This window comes from Silene latifolia, chromosome 2, assembly GCF_048544455.1.
Source record: "Silene latifolia isolate original U9 population chromosome 2, ASM4854445v1, whole genome shotgun sequence".
In the NCBI taxonomy this organism is placed as follows: Eukaryota; Viridiplantae; Streptophyta; class Magnoliopsida; order Caryophyllales; family Caryophyllaceae; genus Silene; species Silene latifolia.
In genome coordinates, this window is record NC_133527.1 from 144251521 (window position 1) to 144277139 (window position 25619).

Sequence of the window (25619 nt, forward strand, 5' to 3'; positions counted from 1 at the left end):
TTTCTAAGATTTAGAGCCTATAACTGGTGACATCTATGACCGGTTTATCTAGGATTGTGAGTAGTACTCCTTATGAGACATGTTTCATTAATATGCATTCGGTTTGTGGTTAGTTGACACATGTGGAAGAGGTTTCCCTTTTCTCATTTTACCCATAAGCCCCACACTGCCAAAAACAGCCTTTTTGTCCCATTACTACATCCTACATTTAGCCTGCCCTTGTCAAGCTAGTAGTTTACGTTTTGGGATTGTTACTTCGTTTTGGTGGCCTATGTTCATTTTGAGATGAAGTTGGAAAGATGGAAAAAGGGAAGAAAGAAGGAAAAATAATAAAGAAAAAAAAGAAAGAAAAAAAAATGATTCGAAAAAGAAAAGAAGAGTGTTGTACTGTATAGACAGTCGATCGACTGGCATCATCGGTCGATCGACTGGGACCCGAGAAGAGAAAGAGAAAAATCAATTCGCATGATTCAAGTCTTTATTCAAATGGCGATTTTTGCTCTCATGTTTCATTTGTACCTTATGGGGAGTTTATTATTTCGGAAATTGTGAGTTTTGTGCTTGCTATAGCACCGGTCAATTGAAGTTTGAGCAAGAAGTGGATATTGTCATATGGTTTTGTTACGGTACTAGCTTGATCACCTGTACCCCCACATTCCCATAAATGTTTTGCCTTTCCTGCCCATTACCTCACATATCCTATATATACCTCGGCATGTGTCATGGTCATTTGTTCGGTTGGAATGCATATGTACGGTTGTAGAGATTGCTTTCATATTATATTGCAGGCATGTTCTTATAGGTCGTAGTTAGGTGAGTGTCACCAACAAAATAAATTCTTTCTATCTTATACTTATATTCACCTGTATTTATTGAGTGATTTGAGCGACCCGTGAGAGTCCAATTTGATAAGTCTCTATAGTCAACGCTTCAGCAGTTTTTAACGACTCTATAACTCGTTTGCATGATTCACATCTCTAATTGATTGTTGGTTGTGCATTAAATCGGTTTAGGCTATTCAATTGCTTTTCTCGAGATCGAACTCGTTCCTTTAGATCGAGTCTAGTTCTTGCTTGGGGACAAGCAAGGGTTTGGTTTGGGGAAGTTTGATGCGTGTCTTTTATATGATGTTTTACACCTCATTTTACACGCATTTCGATCAGAGCTCATTTATGTAGTTTAAGGCTACTTTTTGCCCCATTTCGTCTACTTTCGTATTTTTATGTAATATTGCAGATTTATGCGGAAATGGGTAGAAATCAAGCTAAATCCGTCCCGAGTATCTTGATCGCATTTGACATGAAGTATTTACTTAAGGAACGAGCTTGGTGCGCGTTTCGAGGCCCGAAAGACAAATCCACGAGAAGTTAGAAGTCAAGTACCAGCTAAAGCAGTCGATCGACTGGCCCCCTTAGTCGATCGACCAATGCACGACTTACGAAGCTATCAGACATCGCAGAGCGGTCGATCGACGTCACAATGGTCGATCGACCACACCGCTAATTCAGACGTGAATTAAAAGATCGAGAAACTCAAAGCCCATTGTATTTTAGGTTTTGGAAATAAGTGTTACGTATACTTCTATATAACGTAACTGACATTAAGCATTAATCATCAAGTCTTTTATCAGAAACTTTAGGGAAATAATTAGGGTTCTAAGTTTGTTCGGTATTTTACACAATTTATCTTCGTTCGGTTTTTGATCCTTCCTCTGCGATTTCTTTCACACGGTATTCTGCTGTTCTTATTTCAGTTTCGTTGTTTATTTCTTTCGTAGTATAGGATTTGTTAGATTAGTTTCCCATAGCCAATTTATCGCCTTATGTTCATTGTTTATTTCGTCGCTTCAATCATGAATTCCTATGTTTCATTAGCAAATTTTATTGTTGTTATCCCTAGCATGAGTAGCTAAATTCATTGTGCTAGGATGTAGGGGAATTATAGTGTAGGCGGCATTATAATTAGGGAGCCCTGAATCGCGTGTTGGTCGATCGGCCGTCTTACCTGGTCGATCGACTGACCCCGTGAGTTTTATTACGTTTTAATTGCTTTAATGTTATATTTGACGAATCGAATGCATGCGACTAGTTGAATGCTTAGTATATGATTGATCCATTAGATCGAAAGATAAGGAAAGTTGTTAGACTACCAATTAAAATGACTAAACTATGCTAAGATCGAAAGATAGGTAAAGTTTAGACCTTTTAGTCACTTTTCAGGACGAAAGTTAGTATTAGTGATATTAGGGACCTGTAGCGAGATCGAAAGATGCTACCTGTGAGAGTGGACCGAGAGGACCTCTTATTTTCCCGTCTCACGTGTTTGATTTAGACCTTTCTAGTTTGCTGCCGCCGAAACTATAGTGAACCGACCATCCTAGTACCCTTCTTTATATTTGATTTAATACAATTCTTTAGTTTAATTTATATTTCTTTGCCTTTAGCTATAGATTAAATCGATTCAAACCCCCACATCATTGTTACCTTAGACCAGAATTGGACAACTAGAAATTACATCTGCCTCTCTGTGGTTCGACCCTGTTACCACTAGCTTTTGTTAGTTTTAATAGGTTTTATAAATATTATTTTTGACACCTCACGACGGGTATCATTGTTGTTTGGTTATATCTGTCTGTGATCTTCGGGGCGCGTCCCTGGCTGAGTGGAGTCACTTGCGGGAGTGGCTTTACGCCCTTGGTTCGCCCTATGTGGAACCTGCCACAGGAGGGGATATGCACATTAAGGAAAGTTGGGTTTATCGCTCGGTGTTGATAAGCGGGGATTTGGTGGGTATGGCTGCGGTCCCCCACTGGCGGTGTGGATTACCTATTGCGATGCGTACTCTGGCAGGACTACACACTTTAGTGTGTAGTCAGTTGTGTGGAGATTGATTATGGAGACTGGGGTTTGTTCTGTGTTGAGCTGTTTTGGCATTTGATTTGTTATGGCTTATTTTTATGTAAATAGTACTGACCCCGTTTAAATGTTTTAAAACTGTGGTGATCCATTCGGGGGTGGTGAGCAGTTATTGAGCAAGTATGAGACGATGCGTATGGGATAGCTGGGATGAGTCACCACGTTGCAATTTAGAAGTCTTCCGCTGTGTCTGACGCTTGATAGTATTTTGATAGTAGACAGTTTTGAGAACTTGTATTTCTTTTTAACAGTTTTGGTATTGGCATGTAATCACGTTAAACACTATTTACTTTTAAATATATTTCATTATTGTCTTATGATTATCATTGCCTCGGGAAACCGAGATGGTAGCACTTTCATGCCTTAAGTGGTCCTGGTAAGGCACTTGGAGTATGGGGGTGTTACATACTTGATGCAGTTGGGGAGACGTCCTCAAGGGCATCACGTCTTCTTGGCCTCAATTCGGTCACCATGTGGCGAGATTGAGAGTGAGTAGCTAGAGTGGATGTTATGTGATGAATTATAGTGGAATAGTTGTGTAGTGAGCTTACTTGCATGTGCCAATGCCAATGAAGGGGCATATGATGAAAGTTATTACTTGATGTGTAGAGGACATAAAAATGAGAACATGAGTCGTGCTATGACTAGAATAAATATGCGTCCCATGATTGTGAACATCGGACCGTTATACTATCAATTGTGGGTAGGAACCCATGAAATAGGAGTATTTGATGTTCAAATCGTGTTTGGATGAGTGTTGGGGGCTGGATCCCGCTTACCCGGTCGAGTAAGGGTGGGCACTCGACTGAATGGAGCCCACTCAACCGAATAGCTCATGGACTCGACCGAGTGGGCATTCTGGGGAAATCCTTGTATGGTGGTTGCTCGACTGAGTAAGGAAGGGACTCGACTGAGTGGACCTACCTCATTCGATCGAGTGAGTATTACTGGGCCGAGTACTGTTCCCAAACTCATACTACTCGGAAATTATTCATAATTCCAACACACGAAACAAACACCCACCTAAGTTGGATTAATCACACTCTTATCCACCCAAAAAAAAATATAATAGGGAGTAACTTTTTCATTTTTAAGTATATTATTGAAAACAGAATCGAAAAGGAGTCAAATATGCTCTCCATTTTTTGTCCATTATTTCTATTTGTGATAATTAGATCGTGTTAAGAAATAATTCAAACCGTTTAAAAGAACCCAAATTGATCGGGAAGAACCAATTGATCGGAAAGACCCAAGTGTGATAAAATGGGTGTTTAATGCATGTATTTGACCCCTCCAACAACTTTGTCCTTCACCCTAGACTCTACTCTCCAACTCTCTACCCACGCAGAATCAGCATCTTTTCACTCTCTCACTGTAAAATTTGGAGAGGGTTTCGAAATTGAGGAACATATCCTTGTTTACACATCAAAGTTTCAATCTTTTCCGCTTGTCATTTCTGGGATTTCTAGGTATCTCACTAACATTTGTATTTCCTTCACATTTCTTCCCCTTTGAAATATGATCTTAGTACTTATGTCAGTCTAGGGTTTTTGGTTTGAGTTCATGAGATTATGCCTATATGGGCATGCTTTGTATTTTTGTTGCAATGTTTGCTAGTTTCTGTTGTTGAATCGTTCTTTGCATTTTATTGTTTGCTGGAATTAAAAAAAAAAAGACATGAACTTTAATCTGTGTTTAATTTTGTTATAATTTGTGTTTTGGAAAACAAGTCATCATTTTTATCTGCGTTTAGTGTTGTTACAATGTAGTAATTTGTGTTCTTGTGTTGCTCATTTAAGTTTTTGCAAATTTCAACAAATTTTCTAGGGATTTTTTTTTTTTTTTTTGTTATTCCACTATGCATGTCAGTAACTCCAAACAAATTTGATAGCAAGTCAGTTCTCAGTAGTGCGTGGAATTTCCTGGAGTGAATAACCAAATATATATCTCTCGTTTCTCATGTTAGGGTTTGGTGGAAGGTGAAATCAAATCAATCGATCTTTTTGCTTATCTCTGAAGTTTATAATTCTTCGCCGGTTATCTCATCTCTTTGCTACACAAATTAGATAATATAGATTTTTGCGGTGTATTGAAATGAGTATTATATTGTTTATAGTGCGTGATTTCTACAAGGGTTTAATTGGAAATGAGAGTCTGGTTCATTTGGTACGAAATTTTATTTGCTGATTGACATTGTGACGCGGTTACTAATTTCTGGATTTGAGTGATAATTTTATGTCACATGTGCTCATTTCCGAGTTTGAATTCTTTTCTTGTGCTGAAATTTCCCCTTTGAATTTCGATAAGTAGTTGCAATCCTTTCACAGGGCAGATAGAAAATATAGAACAAAACCACCTTCCTCAACTTAAGAAATAATATAACAGAACAAAGGTGTTACATTCCAAAATTTCCAATTTCCCATTCCTCTTTTATATAGCTCAGTTGTGTTAGCTTTATGCTCGTAAGGACACTAGATTATAAAAAGATTTCATAGACGGTCTTGTGTTGTATTTTTTGCAAATAAGTCTGTTTAGTTTTGCTATTTTAGATAGTTCACTGTGTTATATATATGCCGGTCTAATTGCTATGTATTGCATGTTTATTGTTCTAGATGGGACTTGAAGGAAAAGATGGTTTGGGGACTAGTAGCAATGGCAAAGCAGCATTTGACGACATAGATATTGATATGTTGTTTGACGATGATGAAATCGAATCTGAAGATGATGCTGATGTCATGGATATAGACCTCCATGACGTCGGGGAGCTTTCTTTGATGAACTTCTGTAAAAAAGCATCATCGGCTTTCTTCAAACAATATGGACTTATAAGCCACCAGATTAACTCCTATAACAACTTTGTGATGTATGGGATCCAAAAAGTCTTTGATGCCATTGGGGAGATAAAAATCGAGCCAGGGTATGATCCCTCAAAGAAAGGGGATGGAGAGTGGAGATATGCCTGGGTAAGATTTGGGAAAGTTGAGCTCGAGCAACCTATGTTCTGGACGGGTGAGAAGTTTCTTGCTGATGGCGGCAAAGACTTCATTAAATTGCTCCCTCGACATGCTCGGCTTCAAAATATGACTTACTCTGCTCGACTGAAAGTTGAAACTCACCTTCAGGTTGGTCTCATAACATTTAACTTTATTATTTATTGATTAGTATGTAATTTGCTTATCAGTTTATTATTTAGTTTGAGCTTTGATTAGCTCTTTTGGGTACTGCGATGCTATATAAAGCATCAACTGACATGACTTAAGAAGTTAATGTTCTTTTGAGCTAAGACCTTATGTATTTCATCTTATTTATTTTATTTTCTGATTTTGTCTTAACATATATCATCTTATATAAATCCATATTTCCAATGGAGCCAAAGATTCATTACTCTTTGGTTCTGGATTATTATGGAATAAAGCAAAATGGCTCACTAAAGTGGCTACACTTCTTTCTCTTGTGAAGTAGTGGTCCTTCGATGCAGTTCTCGACGCAATTTTCATCTTGGGTCATTCGGAAACAGCCTCTTTGTGTTGCTAACACAAGGGTAAGGCTGCGTACATCCGACCCCCCTTACCCCGCAATTTGCGGGAGCCATTGAGGCACTGGGGTAATGTTGTTGTTGTTGTATATATCGTCTTATATGTTCATTGCCTTGTGTATCTCAGGTATATACTCAGGAAAAGGTCAGAAGTGACAAGTTCAAAACTGGCAAGTCTGAGTATGTTGAGAAAAAGATATTGAAAGACGACAAGACTGATGTAATTATTGGAAGAATACCTGTGATGGTGAAGTCTGATATATGTTGGATGAGTGAAGCTGAGAAAGGCGACTGTGAATTCGATAATGGTGGTTATTTTATTGTCAAAGGTGCTGAGAAGGTAGGTTTATCATATTCCCTATTATTGATGGTGGGGTGGTGTATGTAGCTTTTCTTTGTTAAGGCTGGCAGGGCGTTTAAGTGGATCTTAGTAACCATTTTTCAGTGGAACTGACCCTCTTGTAATACTTAATCTAAGAGGACTGCTTGTCCTCTTATGTTTTCTGTGTACAATATCGATTTTGCTATTGCAGACACAGCTCTTCCCTTGTTATCTTCTCAATGGTCCCCATTTTGTATTATGTTTTTGGCTTGCACATAGAGTCTGTTTTTCTCTTTTGTGCAAGCATGCCAACACCTTATAGACTTGATATTTTTTATCGATTGTTGGAAGAGTCCTTGCCCACTGCTTCTTATCTAGGTCTTGAGGGTGAGTGTTACCGTGTTGGTGTTGGTGAGTCAACATTCAATGGTATTCATTCTTGTAAGGAAACAACTACGCTGTGTGTCTTTCTGTGTTGAAGCGCCGACTTTTATTCGTATACATATGGAGGACAATCATTCACTATCTTGTGTTGTCTTTCACTTGGGTAATTTTTTATATTACTTTTTAAGAAAATCCCTTTGATATTAGATGATGTCAACTGCAGGCTTTCATTGCACAAGAGCAGATTTGCTTAAGGAGGCTTTGGGTAACTAGTGATCCTTTTTGGAAAGTTGCATACCGATCTGACAATAAGAGGAGAAGGGTGCATGTTAAGCTTGTGGAAAATCCAAAAGCTGATAATATACAAGGAGGGGAGAAAGTTCTCAGTGTTTACTGCTTATCCACTGTGGAGGTTCCAGTATGGATATTGTTCTTTGCCCTCGGTGTGGAGAATGATAAGGAGGTAGTTGACTTAATTGACTACAACATTGACGATGGTCGCATCACAAATATTTTATTTGCATCCATTCATGATGCTGATGAGAAGTGTGACTTTCGCAAGGGTAGTAGTGCTTTTGATTATATTGATAGCGCTATAAAAGAAAGCAAATTTCCTCCATCTGAATCAACCAAAGAGTTCATTGACAAGAACCTTTTCCCCAGTCTGTCAACCGCCAAGCAAAAGGCCCGCTTCCTTGGGTACATGGTCAAATGTCTATTGCAAGGATTTTCAGGTAGGAGAAAGCCTGATAATAGAGACGATTTTAGAAATAAACGTCTAGAGTTGGCTTCAGAGCTTTTAGAGCGGGAGCTTAGGGTCCATATGAGACATGCTGAGAAGAGGATGGTGAAAGCAATGCAACGGGACCTTTATGGTGATCGTGAATTGTACCCTATCGACCATTATTTCGATGCGTCGATTGTCACCAATGGTCTAACCAGAGCATTCTCCACCGGGAACTGGGCGCACCCTTATATAAGGTCTGACAGGGTTTCTGGGGTGGTTGCGAACCTTAGGCGAACTAATCCTTTGCAAACAGTTTGTGATATGAGGAAAAGCCGTCAGCAGGTTTCATACACTGGGAAGGTTGGAGATGCTAGATACCCGTAAGTCATTCATTACCGTGTCTTGATTTCTGTAGTGTTTGAAAATACTCAAGAGCAGGTTTTTTTTTTTTTTTTTAACTTTCCATAGTATGTGTTTTCTTCCATAGTTCTCTGTGAAAACACACATCTCTTACTCTAGAATGTCCTTATCAAGGGAAGAAAAAGGTGTGTAAAAGAGACAATTGCTATACGTACTCTTAGACTTTTATTTGTGCTTCATAGGACACAATTAACAGATATTTTTGAGGAACCATTTTATTGCTTCTGTAACCTTGTGAGCATTATCCTTTTCTGATTGTGAATTTGATTTAAATAGAAAGGGTTGCGCTCCTAGTACTTAGAAGTAACTTGCTAACTATGACATACTCATTATCTTGTTATTCTTTTTTTCTAATTGTAGTGGTTTTCTTTGTTCGGTTTCAGACACCCTTCACACTGGGGTAAACTTTGCTTTCTATCTACACCGGATGGTGAGAATTGTGGGCTTGTGAAGAATCTGGCTGCTACTGGGCTTGTCAGCAGTAACCTTGTAGAGGAAGATCGTATAAGACTGCATAAGAAGATGGTTAACTGTGGAATGGAGACACTAATAGATGATACTTGTAGCTCATTGACTGGGAAAGCTAAAGTGCTCATGGATGGTGAGTGGGTTGGAATATGTGGCAATTCCTCGACATTCGTTGAGGAGCTAAGAAGACAGCGGCGCAGGAACCAGTTCTTAAACCAGGTACTCTCCCGACACATTCAGTCTTTTTTTCAGTAGAAGTTAAATATCTTAGTTCGAATACCTCATATGCTCTTTCTCCTGATACTTCTAATGTTGCTGTCTCATCTTCTCACTTACATGTTGATGTAGTTTGTTTCAGTTTGCTATCGCATATGCTTATAATTGTTCCTCTGTGTGTCTCAATTTCTCTCACCCATTTGTTATCTGCTCCTTGGTTGTCTCGGTAATTTGACTCTTTTAGCCTCATTTTCCGGGTTGTACTCATGTGACTGGTGCACCCATCTGTTATTTTACAGTAACTTACGTGCATATGCTTGCGTAAAAAGCCGATAGACACATGGATTATGGATGAGACAGAGGGAGTCATTGGTTTCGGAAGCTAATATCCCTTTAGATTTGTGAGTCTGTTGCTCGTAATTTTGCTTTAGCTTTTTATGTGTTGTTTATATTTTAAACTTTGCATGCACTGTTTATCTTGTCTAAACTATTTATGCAAAGCTGTTTGAAGTTCATCTTGTAGCCGTGTCACTTGTGTTACCTAACTAGTAATGCTTGTTTGGATGAAACTTTAGCCACATATTTGCTCTCTTGCTATGTTTTAAATACATTGCCACGTGAATTTCACCATATAATGTGCAGTTTCTGGCACAAGGAATTCACTTCTTTTTATTTTACTTGTTAAGGTTGAAATCAAACAAGACAGAGAAAATACAGAAGTGCGCATATTTTGTGATGCTGGAAGAATTCTTCGACCCCTTCTAGTTGTTGAAAATCTAAGGAAGATTAAGTTATTGAAAGGGGATGAATTTTCTTTTCAAACCCTTCTGGACAAGGGAATACTTGAATTAATTGGGGTTGAGGAGGAAGAGGACTGTCACACTGCATGGGAGATCAAGTATCTCTTCATGGGTGATAAAGGAAAAGGCCTTGAGAAGTACACTCACTGTGAGCTTGACATGTCGTTTTTATTAGGTGTAAGCTGTGGAATCATTCCATTTGCTAACCACGATCATGCTCGAAGGGTTCTTTACCAATCCGAGAAACATTCTGGACAAGCTATTGGATATGCTTCCACAAACCCTAATATCAGAATAGACACTTTGTCCCACCAAATGTATTATCCTCAGAGGCCTCTTTTCCGGTCAGTGATTGCTGATGCTCTTGGAAAACCCGATTCCACATTGGGCAGAAACCAGAGACTCCCAAAATCTGAATTTTTTAATGGGCAAAATGCTATTGTGGCCGTAAATGTGCACCTTGGGTATAACCAAGAAGATTCCATTGTCATGAATCGGGCTTCATTGGAGCGAGGCATGTTTAGAACAGAACATACAAGGAGTTACAAGGCTGAAGTAGATAATAAGGACTCGGTTGAAAAAAGGCGGAAATTTGATGATGCTGTCAGTTTCGGAAAAATTCAAAGCAAATTGGGACGAGTTGATAGTCTCGATGATGATGGGTTTCCTCATATTGGAGCTAACCTTCAAAGTGGAGATATTATCATTGGGAGGTGTTCAGAGTCGGGAACTGACCACAGCATCAAACTGAAGCATACTGAAAAAGGAATGGTTCAGAAAGTACTTCTTTCAGCTAATGATGATGGCAAGAATTTTGCTGTTGTATCCCTCAGACAGGTATCCTAGTTCTTACTAACTCTCGATTAAATGTTAAATTAGCTACCAGTCACACTGGTTCAGATATATATATTGTGGTCTACTGGTCTTACACTCTTACTGTACCACCCAGTACAGTCTAGTCAATTCAGAGTCTTCCACACTTTGATTTGATAGACTATACATGCAACTATGCGGTAAGAACACTAAAATTTGAACTGCCCTGGAAAAAACAATCTTAGCTAGACCCAACCCAAATTTGACCTACACTGAAATAGTGAAATGGCCAGCCCCAAAACAAGGTGAAAGGACTAATTTCGAACGTAAAGCTTAATTGCTATGACCCGGAATAACGAAAATTAAAATCAGACCAAGTCGTACCCGAACTAACCCGTACCCAAACTGACCCTATAACAGTGCAACCGGAGCGACAGAAACCTGTAATGGCCCATCCAAATGACCCATTTGCATGGTCTACTTGTAAGCTTGAAAATGCGATTCTCTTTTGATACATAGCACTTGTGAAAAACTGAAAACTTCTTTGTGGAACTTGGTCTATGAATCTGCTACCAATCGACTTTTTTTGCAGGTTCGTTCACCATGTCTTGGGGACAAGTTCTCTAGTATGCATGGTCAGAAGGGTGTGCTCGGATACTTGGAGTCGCAAGAGAATTTTCCTTTCACAAAACAAGGCATAGTTCCAGATATCGTAATCAATCCTCATGCATTTCCCTCGAGGCAAACTCCTGCCCAGTTACTAGAGGCTGCTCTTGGAAAAGGCATTGCATGTGGTGGTACTTTGAGATATGCTACTCCATTCTCCACCCCCTCTGTTGAATCCATTACAGAGCAACTTCATAGGTCGGTATCCCATTTAAAACTTGAAGGAAACCTTGGTGTTTTTTTTTTTTTGGTCAGTGATTATCTGTCCTTAGCAAATGCCTCCCTCCAGTAAGGTAGAAAACATAAATGTGTTCATGATCTATTGCGCCACTAAAACTATTATTGATTTTGATTCGTTTATAGTGCTTAAACAGCAGACTTCTTTGCTCTCACAAGAGTCAAAAACTGTACTCACCCATTTGTATACGTTCACTTTTGGTTCGGTTTCTTTTAAAGCACATGGAGTTGAGAGATGAAAGAGAGCAAAAGAGTCTTTTATTACAGAAAAACTTACCTATGGTGGAAAATGTAGGTGAATGGCTAAGATGGATAAATAAACGATGACAAACAAATGAGTTGTCTTGGTATTTTCATCTTTGGCACGTTCTGAAGCAAATTCAAATTTTCATTTTTGTTTTCCCTCTTGCACCTCATATTTCTGCTCTTTATCTTCTAAGATTCTCTTTTTATTTCGGAGTGCCTAATTTTGTCTTTGTTTTGTTGCCTCTGAAATCACAAGAACATTCCATAGGGCTATTCATTATAGCTGTCCCTAACAATTATTGGGACTAATGCCGTCACTCACTCAATTATTGATTACAGGGCTGGATTCTGTCGATGGGGGAGTGAAAGAGTCTACAATGGTAGAACCGGTGAGATGGTCCGCTCCCTGATATTCATGGGTCCCACTTTCTATCAAAGGCTAATTCACATGGCTGAGGACAAAGTCAAGTTCCGCAACACTGGCCCTGTTCACCCACTCACCCGACAACCAGTAGCAGACAGGAAACGGTTTGGCGGAATCAAATTCGGGGAAATGGAGCGTGACTGTCTTATCGCTCATGGTGCTTCCGCCAATCTGCATGAGCGTCTCTTCACGCTTAGCGATCATTCCCAAATGCACGTGTGCCGCAAATGCAAGAACATCGCCAACGTCATCCAGAGATCCGTAGCGGGCGGCAAAAAGATTCGAGGGCCTTACTGTAGGTTCTGTGAGTCTATTGATGAAATAGTCAAGGTGAATGTTCCATATGGAGCCAAGCTATTGTCTCAGGAACTCTTCAGTATGGGCATCTCGCTTCAGTTCGAGACCCAACCTTGTTAATTCAAGACAGCTCATGGGCAGCGTGTGTACTCCCCTGAGTAGTAACTTATTAACACACGCTTGTACTCCCTATGAGTAGTAAATTTATTGCAAGACTACTTAATTATCCCTTGTCTTTTCGTACCTCTTTTAACGACTTGTGACATCTTTAAGTTAACCCATCTTCATAATGTAAGTACGTACCTATTTTATCGTATCTCGTTGTCTTTCTTGGTACCTCATTGTGCATTTGTTTTCACCTATTTTATACTCCTTCTGTCTCGGTCAATTGTTCACCTTTGATTTTGGCACAAAGACCAAGAAAAGGGAGGGGACCATTTGTGGACAATGTTATTAGGTGGCCGGTGACGGGTTGACAATAGGTTTTTTTTTGGTACTCAAAAATGGCTAAACCCTGAATAATAGGTTATGTGGATGAACAAATTTCCTTTCAAAAATTTCCCTCGTATAAAATGGTAACAAATGAATGCTGACACCTAAAAAAGAAATAGGTCTCGTATTTATTAACTTGAACGTCCTATAAGAGAGCTAGTCGTATGATTGAGGTTTGAAGCGCCCATAATGCTACTGTTGTACTCTCATCCAAACCAAAAGTAATACTTTTTCAATATTATGCTCTCATATTTATGACATTTTGTGCGGCGCATACAAGGAGGAAAAACGTGCTTCAGCATTTCATTCCTCAAGATCTCATTATTAGATTCAAAATCTCAGTTCTCAACATTAAAGTTTAGGAAAAACAATCAAATATTTCCCCCTTTTGCTGCTTATTTTTCTGTTCATGTTACAGGTATACTTGATCTAATCCCAATTTTCACAATTAATACTCTTGACATTTTTTTGTATGCTTTAATTTTGCTCATTTTTACAAACCCAATTTGGTAAATGTGTTTAACAAGTTTAATCAATTGAAAAAACATGAGGGTAGTTAGGTTGTTTAGTCATTCAATTGCTGTGATTCTTCTGCTTGTGTCCTTATGCTGTATGATTGTGTTGATTACTTCAATGTTCAAATTACCTGAAATACCAACTGGGTACACTCAAATTCATTCTCAACATTCTTCAGTATTCAAGGGGGTCAATTCAATTGATGAAAAATTGGGCAAATTTGGGAAAATGATGGTTGAGATGTTACCTAATGATCTTGCATTTACAGTGTTTGTGCCCTCTGAATTGGCCTTTGAAAGGGATTTGAGGTTAAGGGTTAATCATAGTCTTGCACCTGAACAACTGAATAACACGTATGCAACCGTTTCTCTCATACTAGGTTTTTCGTCTGTGCCTCGAAAGATTTACGCAGATTTAGTGGGTTTTGGAAAGGAGGTGTCTTTTGATTCAATCTCGGGGTTCACGTTATATATTTCAAAAGATTCAGACGGGTCATTGATTGTTAATGGGGTTCGATCAGTGCAAGTTGATATTGAGAAAGACGAGATGGTAGTACATGTAATCGATGGAGTTATTATGGATGCTCAGTTTGAGCAATCAGTTGAGAATGATTAAACTGAATAACAGTTAAAACTGGTTTTGATCTGCTGTTATTACAAATTTGTTCATATATTTTCCATGTGTCATCGTCTTCAAGAGTTTCATTGACTGGAATTGAGCATTGTGAAATGCTGGACATATGTCGGCTACTTCATAGCGTTCTTGATGAGTTTGAAGAGTTTTGAATGTTCAAGATGAAAGACTCGTAGTAGACATTTTTGGTGCACATTAATGATTGAATTATGTTTGGAATAGGATATGGAAAGCTCAATTCTTGCCGTGAGTGAAGGTATTTTTTTGGCAGTTTTTGTAATGATGTGATGGCCACTAGACGGAACTTGGCTGCTTGTTTAAAGTCGATGGATGCAAAATGTCCAATTTGCAGCAGCGAGATGGAGACTTGTCTTCATCTCGTTAGGGGTTGTGGGTGGGTGTGTGATGGGTATGGGATGGGTTGGAGGTGAAATCAGAAATGGGGTTGAGCGGTGAGGGAGTTAGTGGGAAGATGTGTGGAAGGAGTTGAAGGAGGGGTACGAGAGTTATTTATACTGGGATGATGGACAATATGGGAGGCGTGGAATAAGCGATCTTTGACGATAAGCGGGAGACAATCTTTGACGATAAGCAGGTGCGGGTGGAGAACTTGGTTAAGTGTGTTCATGGACTGATGAGGGAGATGCGGGAGAATACAGAGGCTATGGGAGTTGGTGTGGGTGGGAGCGTGGCTGTGGTCGGATACTCGGATGGAAAAAAGCCAATGAAGGTGTAATGAAGTTAAATGTAGAAGCAAGGGTAGGGGTGAAAGGGGGATGTGATGTAGGGATTGGAATGATTTGCGGGGATAGTGAGGTAACGGTAAGGCGGGATTTGCAGAAAGAAGGATGGGAGAGGTCGAATCAAGGGTTGTTGAAGCTGAAGTGGTGCTAGAGGGCTACGTGAAGCGAGGAGGGGACATATTGAGTTCATCATAGAAAGTGATTGTAAGACGATGATTAAAGCGCTGCAGCAGAGGAAGCAAGGCCAAAGCGATTTCCACCTGCTGTCAGATGAAATCCATTTGATTTTCAATGTAGTTTGACCTTTTGTTGGTAGAAAGTCGAATAGAGTCGCACACTAGTTAGCTCATATCAAGTTTGGTTTCCAAATTTTCGTCATTATATTGTAGACATTGCTATATCCAATTTGAATGATATGAATTGATCCCGCTGTGGATTTTTCTCAACCCTAAAAAAAATCTGAAATTGAACCTGCAGGCTTCCAGGTTTAATCTTCTTTCCGATGGTTATCTATTATGGGATACATTACTCAATTTCCCCGCGAGTCTTTTGAAGAGCATGATCTTATACTCTTTGTCTAGGTCATTTATTTCCCTATTAAATTTATGGGTCTCTCATCATTTGTCTACTTTTGAATATTTTTGGAGCGTAATTTTATCATCCATATAACATATTGTCCACTTGTCACTCTGTAGGGATTTTTGGTATGACCACACACACAATAATAAATATAAGAATCGAAAAATAACAAGAACACAATATTTACGAAGGTCACCAACCTAGCTACTTCCTCACTATAGTCGCACTAGGAATTTTATTGATCACTCAATAGATATACAATGAGGAATGGGTACGATAAAACTACGTAGCTTGCATCTTCTTTTATAAATAAGCTAGAACTCCTAGACTAAATAAGTGTCTGCTTGAAACTCCTCTCATTTATGTTAGTGAGCAATGTAGCAAATTTCATTGAGTTAGAAATGCACTCATGCATGTTTCTTATGAAACATAATCTCCATAATGGAGGGAATAAATTCCTAACAATCTCCCACCTCCCGACAATTATGGAGGCAACACAAACTTTACTTCTCCACCTAATACGACCATGTCTTTGCTCATGCTAAATGTAAGAGCCCAGCCCCATCCTTGACCATTTACCATTCAACTTTGTTCCCAAAGACAACCATACTTGTCAAGCTTCACTCATCGTTTTCCGGGGCTTGCACTCCCACCTAAACGAAACACCCTTTCTTGCCTTATTAGAACTACTTGAATTTCCGCACACATTTGAGTGTGCCAGTTTCACCTTATGCATTCTCGGACCACCTTCTGCCTTCAAGCCACCTACTTTACTTCCACAGTACTTAGTGTAAGGCCCAATATGCATAGTTTTCGGATCCCGAAACAAATCTCTTGAACAATTTCATTCTTCATCCCTCCAGCAGTTACACTACTCATGTCACTACACCTGCAGTGGTGTACAAAGTTCCACTTTTAGTCCCACGAGCTAAAATCATAGCTTCCTTGACTATTTTCCAGGAACTTTTCTCAAAGACAACCTTGTAGCCTGCTTCATCGAGCTTTCCAACAAATATCAATTTCTTTTTCAAGTTCGGGATGAACATGACATCTGTTAGCTCCCACCTACCACTAGTTGGGGAATGTATCTCAACATCACCTTTTCCCATAATCGGCACCGCTTTACCATTTGCCAAGTAAGCAGTACCACACCTTCCACTAATAAATGAAAGGAATTTTTATCTGGAGAAGCGTGAAATGATACACTAAAGCCCAATACCCAAGACTCAATCGGATCATCGACACTCACTGCCAAAAGATCACCTTCATCCTCCACAGCAATAGCTGCATTACCATCCTTTATGATTACGTTGTCCATTTTTCTTAGGGTTTGGACAATTCCATTTTACATGTCCACTCTCGCCACAATTCCAAGATGTAGCACCTCCTCTAGTTGTTGACTTTGATTTCCCGCGATAACCACCTCTATAATTTTTATTTCCTCTATTATCAGCAATTAATCCGCTCCCATTGATTCCCGACGTCTCACCTAATTCATTTTGGCGAATGCTCTCACTTAGAATTAGATCACCTACATTTTCAAACTTGAGCTTCTCTTGACCTTGCGAACTACTAATTCCAGTCATTGTAGTATCCCAACTACTAGGTAACAAGGATAATAAAATTAATGCTTTTATCTCATCATCAAAATCAATTTTTACGGAGCTAAGTTGTCTTGTGATCACATTAAAATCATTAATATGATCCGCCATTGTGGTGCCTTCTTGCATTTGTAAACCAAACAACCTACGCATAAGGAAAACCTTATTTGTGGCTGATGGTTTCTCATACATATTTTCTAGGACATTCATTAGGTCCAATGTCGTCTTTGCACTCATCACATTGAATGCAACATTTCGTGCCAGTATTAATCTCACCACACCTAGCATTTGTCTGTCCAATTTTTCCCACTCATCCTTTTCCATGGAATCCAGCTTAGTGTCTTCCAAAGGAAGATGTAGATTCTTTGAATACAAATAATCTGTTATTTGCATTTTCCAGAAAGGAAAATCATTCCATCGAATTTATCGAACAAAATTTTACCTCCTTCCATTATTGTGAATTTTAGTGGATCACTCTTCCCTCACCCGCCCAACCGGGCTCTGATACCAGTTTGTAGGGATTTTTGGTATGGCCACACACAATAATAAATAAATAAATAAATATAAGAATCGAAAATAACAAGGACACAATATTTACGAGGTTCACCGACTTGACTACGTCCTCACTATAGTCGCACTAGGAATTCTGTTATCACTCAATAGATATACAATGAGGATGATAAAACTACGTAGCTTGCATCTTCTTTTATAGCTAATAATAAGCTATAACTCCTAGACTACGTAAGTGCTTGAAACAACTCTCATTTATGTTAGTGATCATAGTGACTTCAATGAAGCAAGTTTCATTGAATTAGAAATGCATTCACGCATGTTTCTTATGAAACATAAACTCCATAATGGAGGGAATAAATTCCTAACACACTCAATACCATTTACACATGGTATCCTCCCCTTTCCGTGATTTTTGTGCTAAAATCAAAGGTAAACAAATGACCAACGAGGGAGTACTTGGTACCATATTTTCATTATTTGTTCCTAAATATTCAGTTACTACGGTAAAAGATAGCTTCAAATCACATGAACATGAATGAAACTTAAAGCCTCGTTTGGTTGTCCACCAAATTCATGGGAATTCTAAAATCTCATGAATTGTGGTTTTTGGAGCTTGTTTTGTTAGTCGGTTACCCCATTTTTTGTAAAATGGAGGAGTTTCAAACTCCAAGGAATCATGATGGGGATATTTAACTGCCTACCCCCTCATGGTCATTAGAACTTCAACATGGCAACCAAACGGATTCTTGTTATTCATGTGAATTTTGATGTTGGAATTAAACTACCGTGCATTGCAAATTAACAAGTGCATTTGATTCCCATGTGAACCAAACGAGGCCTTATATCATGGAACAGCTTCCGACTTTGAAGTTTAATGGCACAAACAAATGTCGATGCAGAATTTAGTACATAGATCATCTTCTCAATGGCCTTCTCAAGCTAGAGAAAGCGAACGAGACAACGTTGGATTACAAAAGCAAATTTCCATTAGGAAAAGGCTAATATTTCTAGGAGTTAAACATTGACAAAACTTTCGCCTTAATTCTCAAACAAGTCGTACGAATTTGAACGCTCCTGAATCCCTTAACGAACTTCTAATGCCTGCCCAAGATACTGCATTTAGCTTGCTGCAGCAGGTACAACAACTGGTTTTGAGTCTTCTGCCTTCTCATGTTCCTTGTTAAGCATCTGGAAGTCGAAACATTTACAACAATCAGTGTCATGAACCAGACGGCCAGCCTCATATAAATAAACATACACCAAAGTTTCTAATTTCTAAACATTAGTGAGCTGTCTGAAAAGGTTGTTTTTTCCTCGAGGAATACTTTTCTCTATAAAGCCATGACCAATCCATTAACATGTAAAAGATAACTTCATTTTTTTCGCAAGCTACTAATAATAAAAATTTGGCGCCCAATGTGTAGAAGACACATAGGCCAAAATATTTGTGAGTACCTGGATTTCAATAAAAGTCTCTCAATTCTGAGCCTAAGATGAGAGAAAAAATATTCAAACAATAAACAAAGGAGCATGGGCAGAGAGAATCTGGTTATGCCACTAGGCATTATGGTCTAAGCAGATACAAACCATAGTACTACTTGGTCATTATAAACGCAGTAATATCCTGATAAGAATAGTCACTTCAAAACTCAAAACGTGAGTCCTCCATACAATCTTAACCAAATACTCGAAACAACTAGGCAATCTTTTGCATCTCACTCTAAAGTTCAGCACAGGAACTTACCTTGTTGTTAATCAAGTTGTGAAGAGCAATCACACTACGGATGAGAGAAGAAAGATAGATAACCAGCATCATGTCATTTGTTTTGACTGCAAAAAGAAAAACCCGGCTCAAGATCAACGAAGGAATGAACAGGAACACAAAATAACTAAAGTGAAATTTTGTGAGAAGTAAATTCCAATCAATATCTTAATACCAGCAAAAGCCTTAATTAATTCTGGAACGCTTAGATTGGGGAGAAGATTGAACACATCCTGCAAGAAATCCCACAAACAAATAAGATATAGGCCTATAGGGTTTAGAGTAATATTAAAACCAAACAAAGAAAGAAGTTTTCATGAATAAGATTAGAGAAACTTCAAATTTCCAAATGTCACGATACATGACACAGGCAATGAAGATTGAAGACCATCAACAAAGGTTTCCATGAAACGAGGGGGATATATTTAAATAGTAAAAAGTAATACATTTGTTTCCTGCAAAGGAAATAAGTTTTTTCCCCCAGAAGTGAACTAATTTTCAAGTAAAACTTCAGACTAGTGTAACATGAAATTTAATTCAGACTTTCCTACTTCCAATATTGCTAAACTGTTTTAGTTACCAAGTTCCAAGGGAACCAAATACAGGACTCGTACACCCGATTATTCATAATTATTGAAACAAAGACACAACATCAACCATAATCTTCATTGAACTCACAAGGGGATTACGCTAAGAAAAATAAAAGGTGAACCTATTCTATGGCTTTTCAAGATTAGGAACATTACAAATTTTTAAGCTATAAAGTTGAAGTGTTTTGACTTTTGAGGCACTAGTTAATCTTATTGTTTACTAATCATATACTTATATAAACCAGCAACATGAATTTTAGACAGAAGCAAGAACCATAATTGATGAAACTGCTCTACAGTTTTCAGCACATTTAAATATGACCAAAACAAGACATGTTTTTTTGTTTTAAATAAAGTGGATGTGAGATCTATCATAGGGTCACAATGCACAATGCCACCAGGAAGCAAGATCTATCATAGCCTAAATAATAAAAGTATGGATGACAAACCTGCAAATGGTATAATATTTCATGGTTAAGAGGGAGCTTTCCATCAATAACAAGATCTAAATAACCACGAATCTCCCGTAGACGCGCATCTAGTCCCTTGAGAGCTGCAAGTTTCCCAGTCACCTGAACATTGCGCATAAAGAATGAGAGTTCAGCCCAATCAGAACTTGAAAGAAAGCCTTACACAAAGCCAGGTCCTGTTTTCTGAAAGCATCATAAACTAGACAAGTATAGAAGAATTGCCTCTGTTGCCAAAGTGCTGATAGTTGTGTCCTTCACATCTCTGAGTAAGTGCTCTACTCCTGCAAGTATTGAACAAGTCTCAAAGTTAATTGAGCAGTCAAGAACTTCATGGTCTAATGACAAGCATACTCTTTCACCATTGTAAGAACAGCAGAATGGGCAAATAACTACAAATGACAGCACTCACTGAGAAAAAAAATGGAATACAGCAATCATACCAATTTCCTCCACTTCATGTGCAGCAATTTCTGAAACAACATGGGCAAAGACCTTCTGGCTCTTTTGTGTTGCATTCTGTGAGCACAGATGTAATACATGGAACAAATTATATTTTCAAAACAAAATGATACACTGGACTCTGCCCGAATCCAGAAAGGAGAAAAAGTTAAACTTGACCAATATGAAAGGAGAAAAAACTTAGACTCAGCCATATGTGACATAAGGCTCGCTTATGGTCAGCCGAAAACATAATTGTTTAGTTTTAAAGCTTAATGTCAATTGTAAGGTCGAGAAACTACTCTGAAATTAGAAATGGACAACTCTCCATATATATACCTCTTTGACCTCCTCAATAGCATAATATGCTTTTGTAGGAATTCCAAGCTCTTCTGGTTGAACATCAATTATAACCAAGACTGGATTTGGAACATAGCTGCCAAACCGCAAACCGATGTAAAGCAAGGGAAACAATTATGTACCAGCAAAAATAAGCTAACAGTAAAACATGTCCAGAGTCAAAGCGCTGTGCTCCTAAAATAAGAAAAAAGTATTCAGAATAATGTTCCATCATTTGGTTCATGTAGATATGACACAACGTAAGAACCAACTAAACAGCTAAAACTTCAAAGAAGAATACAAGGTATAGAAAACACTTGAGTGTAGGTTGGAAAGGCTACTACTCTTCTACTCTCCACACAGCTAACTCAATAAAATTAGTTATCTAGTCACATGAAGCCAATACAAATATTCTACACCACATTCTCAGGTCTCAGAGTTCATAAGTTATCAATCACGCTCTTTTAGCATGTCAAGTTACGTCTGCAAGAGATTCTTCCAACGAGATGAGAAATATCTACGATTCACTAATGACAAGCCCTAATTTTATGTGCAATCAATGTTTTAATAAGACTCTGAGGATTAGACCCATTTCAGCAAATGTCAATGCCGGTCCATTTATAGTTATAGGAAAGATTTTTCCTTTATAGTGAAGTAAGATTAATATCGTTAACACACTCGCAAAGGACTTAAGGTTCCCCTAGTCGTAAACCAGAAAAAATAGGTCTTTTTAACTTTAACACGAGGGCGAGTGAAATCTATGAAACGAGCCTATAGTAGATGCAAAAGTCACACTGTCGAATTGAGATTATGAGTGGAAATCAGAGAACAACCGAAAATACGGGGTTTAAGCAAAAGTCACATTTTCAAAAGTGAATTTAGATCTACTAGTCAAATCTCATTCTTGTCGTTTTTTCCCGGGTTTATTAAAAATGAGCATTTTAGAATTTCGATTATGAATGGAAATGGGAGAACAAGCCAAAAACACGGGGTTGATGAAAAAATAAAATTTTATTTTTCCTCTTAGGAAGGGAAATTCCCTTCTTCCATAAAATACGGGGTTGATGCAGCCCTTTATTGGCGCAAAAATACCGCAGCAGGGCTGGGGTTCTGTGTAAAAGTATAGAAGTAAAAAGCAAGGCACAGTTTCCCAATCAAGTGAAGACAGGACATCTGGTTGGACTTATTGATTTAAATGGAATCCTAATTGAATGAAATGAGCATGTGCATTTTAGGTTGAAGGTTAAGTGGAGAAATTGGAATATCTCAGTAGTCTTAATCCCCAATTTTACTCAAAACTAGCATTTCTAATGAATGATGCTTGGGCTTAAGGCACAAGGTGAGTCCTAATATTACTTTAGCAACCATGTTAACAGAAGATCTCCGGCTACTAGGATTCATACTTTAGGGCATCGTTTGTGGATACCCACTTACAATTTATAATGAGATGCGAAATAAAATAAGTTATTTACAGATCAGAAGACTGAGCATAGCAACACACAGAAAGCATCAAGCCAACCTCATTACATATTTACATACTCAGACCTCAAGTGAGAAAAGGTAACCTACTCATTAAATAATCGGTGGATATCCAAGTCGTTCTCCCGTAGCTTGGGACCAGTGCTATACCATCCGACCACATGCTCCTTAGCTGAATTGAGGAGAGCATCACATCATGATATCATCTTAAGTAGTATATATCTCAACACTCACAAGTCATAAGCAATGTATTTATAGCATTTTGTAAATTAATTAAGACTAACCATTTATTCTCCTGAACATGGAGAACATAGACTCATGGTAATTATGATCAAGAAACCATATGCTCAAGTCCTTCTCATCTTCTTCAAATGATACTGCATCGTTCAGATTCAGAAAATTCATCAGCAAACAGTTCATGTATATAAAAAAAAATTATCAATGCACATTGTAACTAAAGTTTGAAGCAAGAATATTTATAAATGAAATATGAAAAGAGCCACTAGAACATAAAACATAAAAATACAGATAACGAGAGACGAAGTATATTCACAGCAATGCTCTCCTGAATGTTCGAAACAATATAACAATATTATGATGCCTTAAGTGTTATACAGACACTAATACCAGTCACACAGGTTCAGCAAAACTTTTTCCAAAGGCAATATTGCAAATACAATTTGTTCAAGCCTCATGAAGAGGTAAATAAAAGTGTGGAAAAGATCCCTCTATGCACACTTTCCGGCAGGCGCTCTTCGACTTCACTGAACCTAAAAGATTTGGAAACTCGGTAAATTTGATTCAGGCGTCCACCTAAACAGAACACCGCCTGTTACTGTGTTAAGAAACTTGCTGCCAAACCTAAGCTCGGATAAAGGAGCAGAGTTGCAACAGGTTTGTGGCAACTAGTGTAAAAACTCATGTCACACTTTATGGACATGAATCGGAATTTGAAACTCAATCAAGTGACCCCAAATCATTTTGCAATTAAGTCTCTATTCTTGCTGTTGTTGCTGTTGCTTCCACCTAAAACTAATCACTGCATTTATTTCCGCAAAGTCAACTAATCTCTTGTGGATGACATTATATCCATGTATCTTATTTTTTCCCCCAATAATTGCCTCATGCATCTAAATCATATCAAATCTCTGGATAATAATTCGTGATGCCCCAAACACAACCACATAAACGCTAGACTCAAACCTCAAAACTAGCCACCTCCAACAAAGAACCAAACAACATGTCTACAAATAAGATCAACAACCTTTCCATGTAGAATGCATTGCACAAAAGCATTATCCCAAAGGGTAAAATTGAACTGTAGCTCCACCAAAATAGTAACCCTCCGTCCCATTCATTTGTTTATCTTTGATTAAAATACCCTTACAAAGAATAAAAAAAACGTAAGCAAATGAATGAGACAAAGGGAGTACTACCTAAATATCCAACTCCCAATTAGCAATTCTGTAGCGAATCCAGCAACTTAAGAGTAGTAGCCAGCAAGTATGAGCTAATTCTAGAATTGCAAACCCTAAACATCATGCTAATTGCTAACGCATCTTTAACAGATTGAAAAAAACCCTAATTCGAAAACATTGAACACAATACCCTAATTCTGAAACCCTAATTAGAAAATGCAGATTAAATAATAAAATTAGAAAAGAGAAAAAGGATACCGGCATAGCTGTTAGTGATATCGACGGTGCCTTTAAAAGTGCTACCAAGCAAAACACCAACGACGCGCTTCTTGGTATCACGCGCGACACGGTTGTAGTGATCTACTATGCTGAGTAATACCAATGGATGTACGACTACCTTCTCAATCGGTCTAGATGAAATTTGCTGCGTTTTTATGACATCCATTTTTTTCAAGATTGTTGATTCTTCAAATTTATTGTCTTTCTCCAAACCAACTTCTGTGTTTCTTACTTGCTTGTTAGACAATCTTCTTCCTTTTTGCTTTCTCTACTACGGAGTATCTCTCTATATACTTTAGTCAGTTTAGGAGACTCGGATTTCCAGTCCGTTTGCATTATTTAGCCCATTATGTTTATCAGCTACCGGCCCACTATATACCAATTTTATCGAGAAAAAGGAATGTACATCAGATGTACTAGCTCACACTAAATGAGTTTTTGAGTTTTTGTGTATTTTTTTTTTTTTTTGAGTTCTATAGATTTTATAAATTACATTTTAGTTTTATGACAACAAAAATCAAATTTTTCTGAGTTTTAAATTAAAATTCAAAAACTTTATCTTAATGCTCAAAAACTATATCATATGATGTACTACATCAGATGTATAATCCACTTACTGAATTTTATCGGGTGCTGCTATTCGGCATTTCGCCTTCGACATATATATATATACTCCGGCGACGGAACTTGCAATCGTCAACAATTCGTTTTGCATCGATTAGTTTCGGTTTGTGGATCAAATCTAAGGTTCTTCAATTATTTGTTATTCGATTCGATATTAGTTGTTAGTTTCGATTGGTCGATTAAATTGTTTGTCGATAGTTTGATTGAAATGTTTGGGTTATGAGGGGCAATTTGGGAAGTTCATTAAATATTGTCGACGATTCAGAGCAATGTATCGACGATGAATAGAGATTGAGATTTTTATAAGACCATTTTATGTATAGGTCTAGACGAATCACTAGAAGTTCCCATAATTAGTTAATAATTTCTGAAAAAATATTTGATTTTGATAACTAAATATATATTTTTTGGTGAAATGTTATTTCACATATTAAGATAAAACTTTGAAGTACATCACCATCCTTTTCATCTAATTAATATATCAGCTTTACAATTTAAGTTATCAAAGGCGGATCTCCATATACCTGTGCAGGCGTCATGCCAGTTAATGTATTATACAACTGGTTGTATATACAACTTATTCAATGTAGTTGAGCTTTATTATAAAGTTATCGAGCTCTATTAACAAAACTATCGAGCTATGATACAAAGTTATTGAGTTTAACAGAATAAT

At 38.0% G+C, this 25619-nt stretch overlaps 3 protein-coding genes across 3 annotated transcripts; 2 read left to right on the forward strand and 1 right to left on the reverse strand.

Moving 5' to 3' along the window:
- Positions 1-4009: 4009 nt before the first annotated feature.
- On the forward strand, positions 4010-12786 carry LOC141643059 (DNA-directed RNA polymerases IV and V subunit 2-like). Its single transcript, XM_074452080.1, has 8 exons — positions 4010-4384; positions 5528-6037; positions 6578-6790; positions 7380-8263; positions 8687-8990; positions 9674-10624; positions 11193-11464; positions 12089-12786. Exons 2-8 carry the CDS (start codon positions 5528-5530, stop codon positions 12588-12590), a joined length of 3636 nt encoding a protein of 1211 aa, XP_074308181.1. The 5' UTR covers positions 4010-4384; the 3' UTR covers positions 12591-12786.
- A 610-nt stretch (positions 12787-13396) lies between these two features.
- On the forward strand, positions 13397-14207 carry LOC141643060 (uncharacterized). Its single transcript, XM_074452081.1, has one exon. It carries the CDS (start codon positions 13509-13511, stop codon positions 14091-14093), a length of 585 nt encoding a protein of 194 aa, XP_074308182.1. The 5' UTR covers positions 13397-13508; the 3' UTR covers positions 14094-14207.
- Positions 14208-18391: 4184 nt separating this feature from the next.
- On the reverse strand, positions 18392-24668 carry LOC141643061 (26S proteasome non-ATPase regulatory subunit 7 homolog A-like). The gene is made up of 10 exons (XM_074452082.1): positions 24302-24668; positions 22910-23002; positions 22716-22797; positions 21147-21243; positions 20810-20885; positions 20592-20650; positions 20349-20471; positions 19485-19542; positions 19292-19377; positions 18392-18735 (listed from the first exon to the last, which is right to left on the reverse strand). The coding sequence occupies exons 1-10, from the start codon at positions 24486-24488 to the stop codon at positions 18667-18669; spliced, it is 930 nt and encodes a 309-aa protein (XP_074308183.1). The 5' UTR covers positions 24489-24668; the 3' UTR covers positions 18392-18666.
- Between the last annotated feature and the right edge of the window lie 951 nt (positions 24669-25619).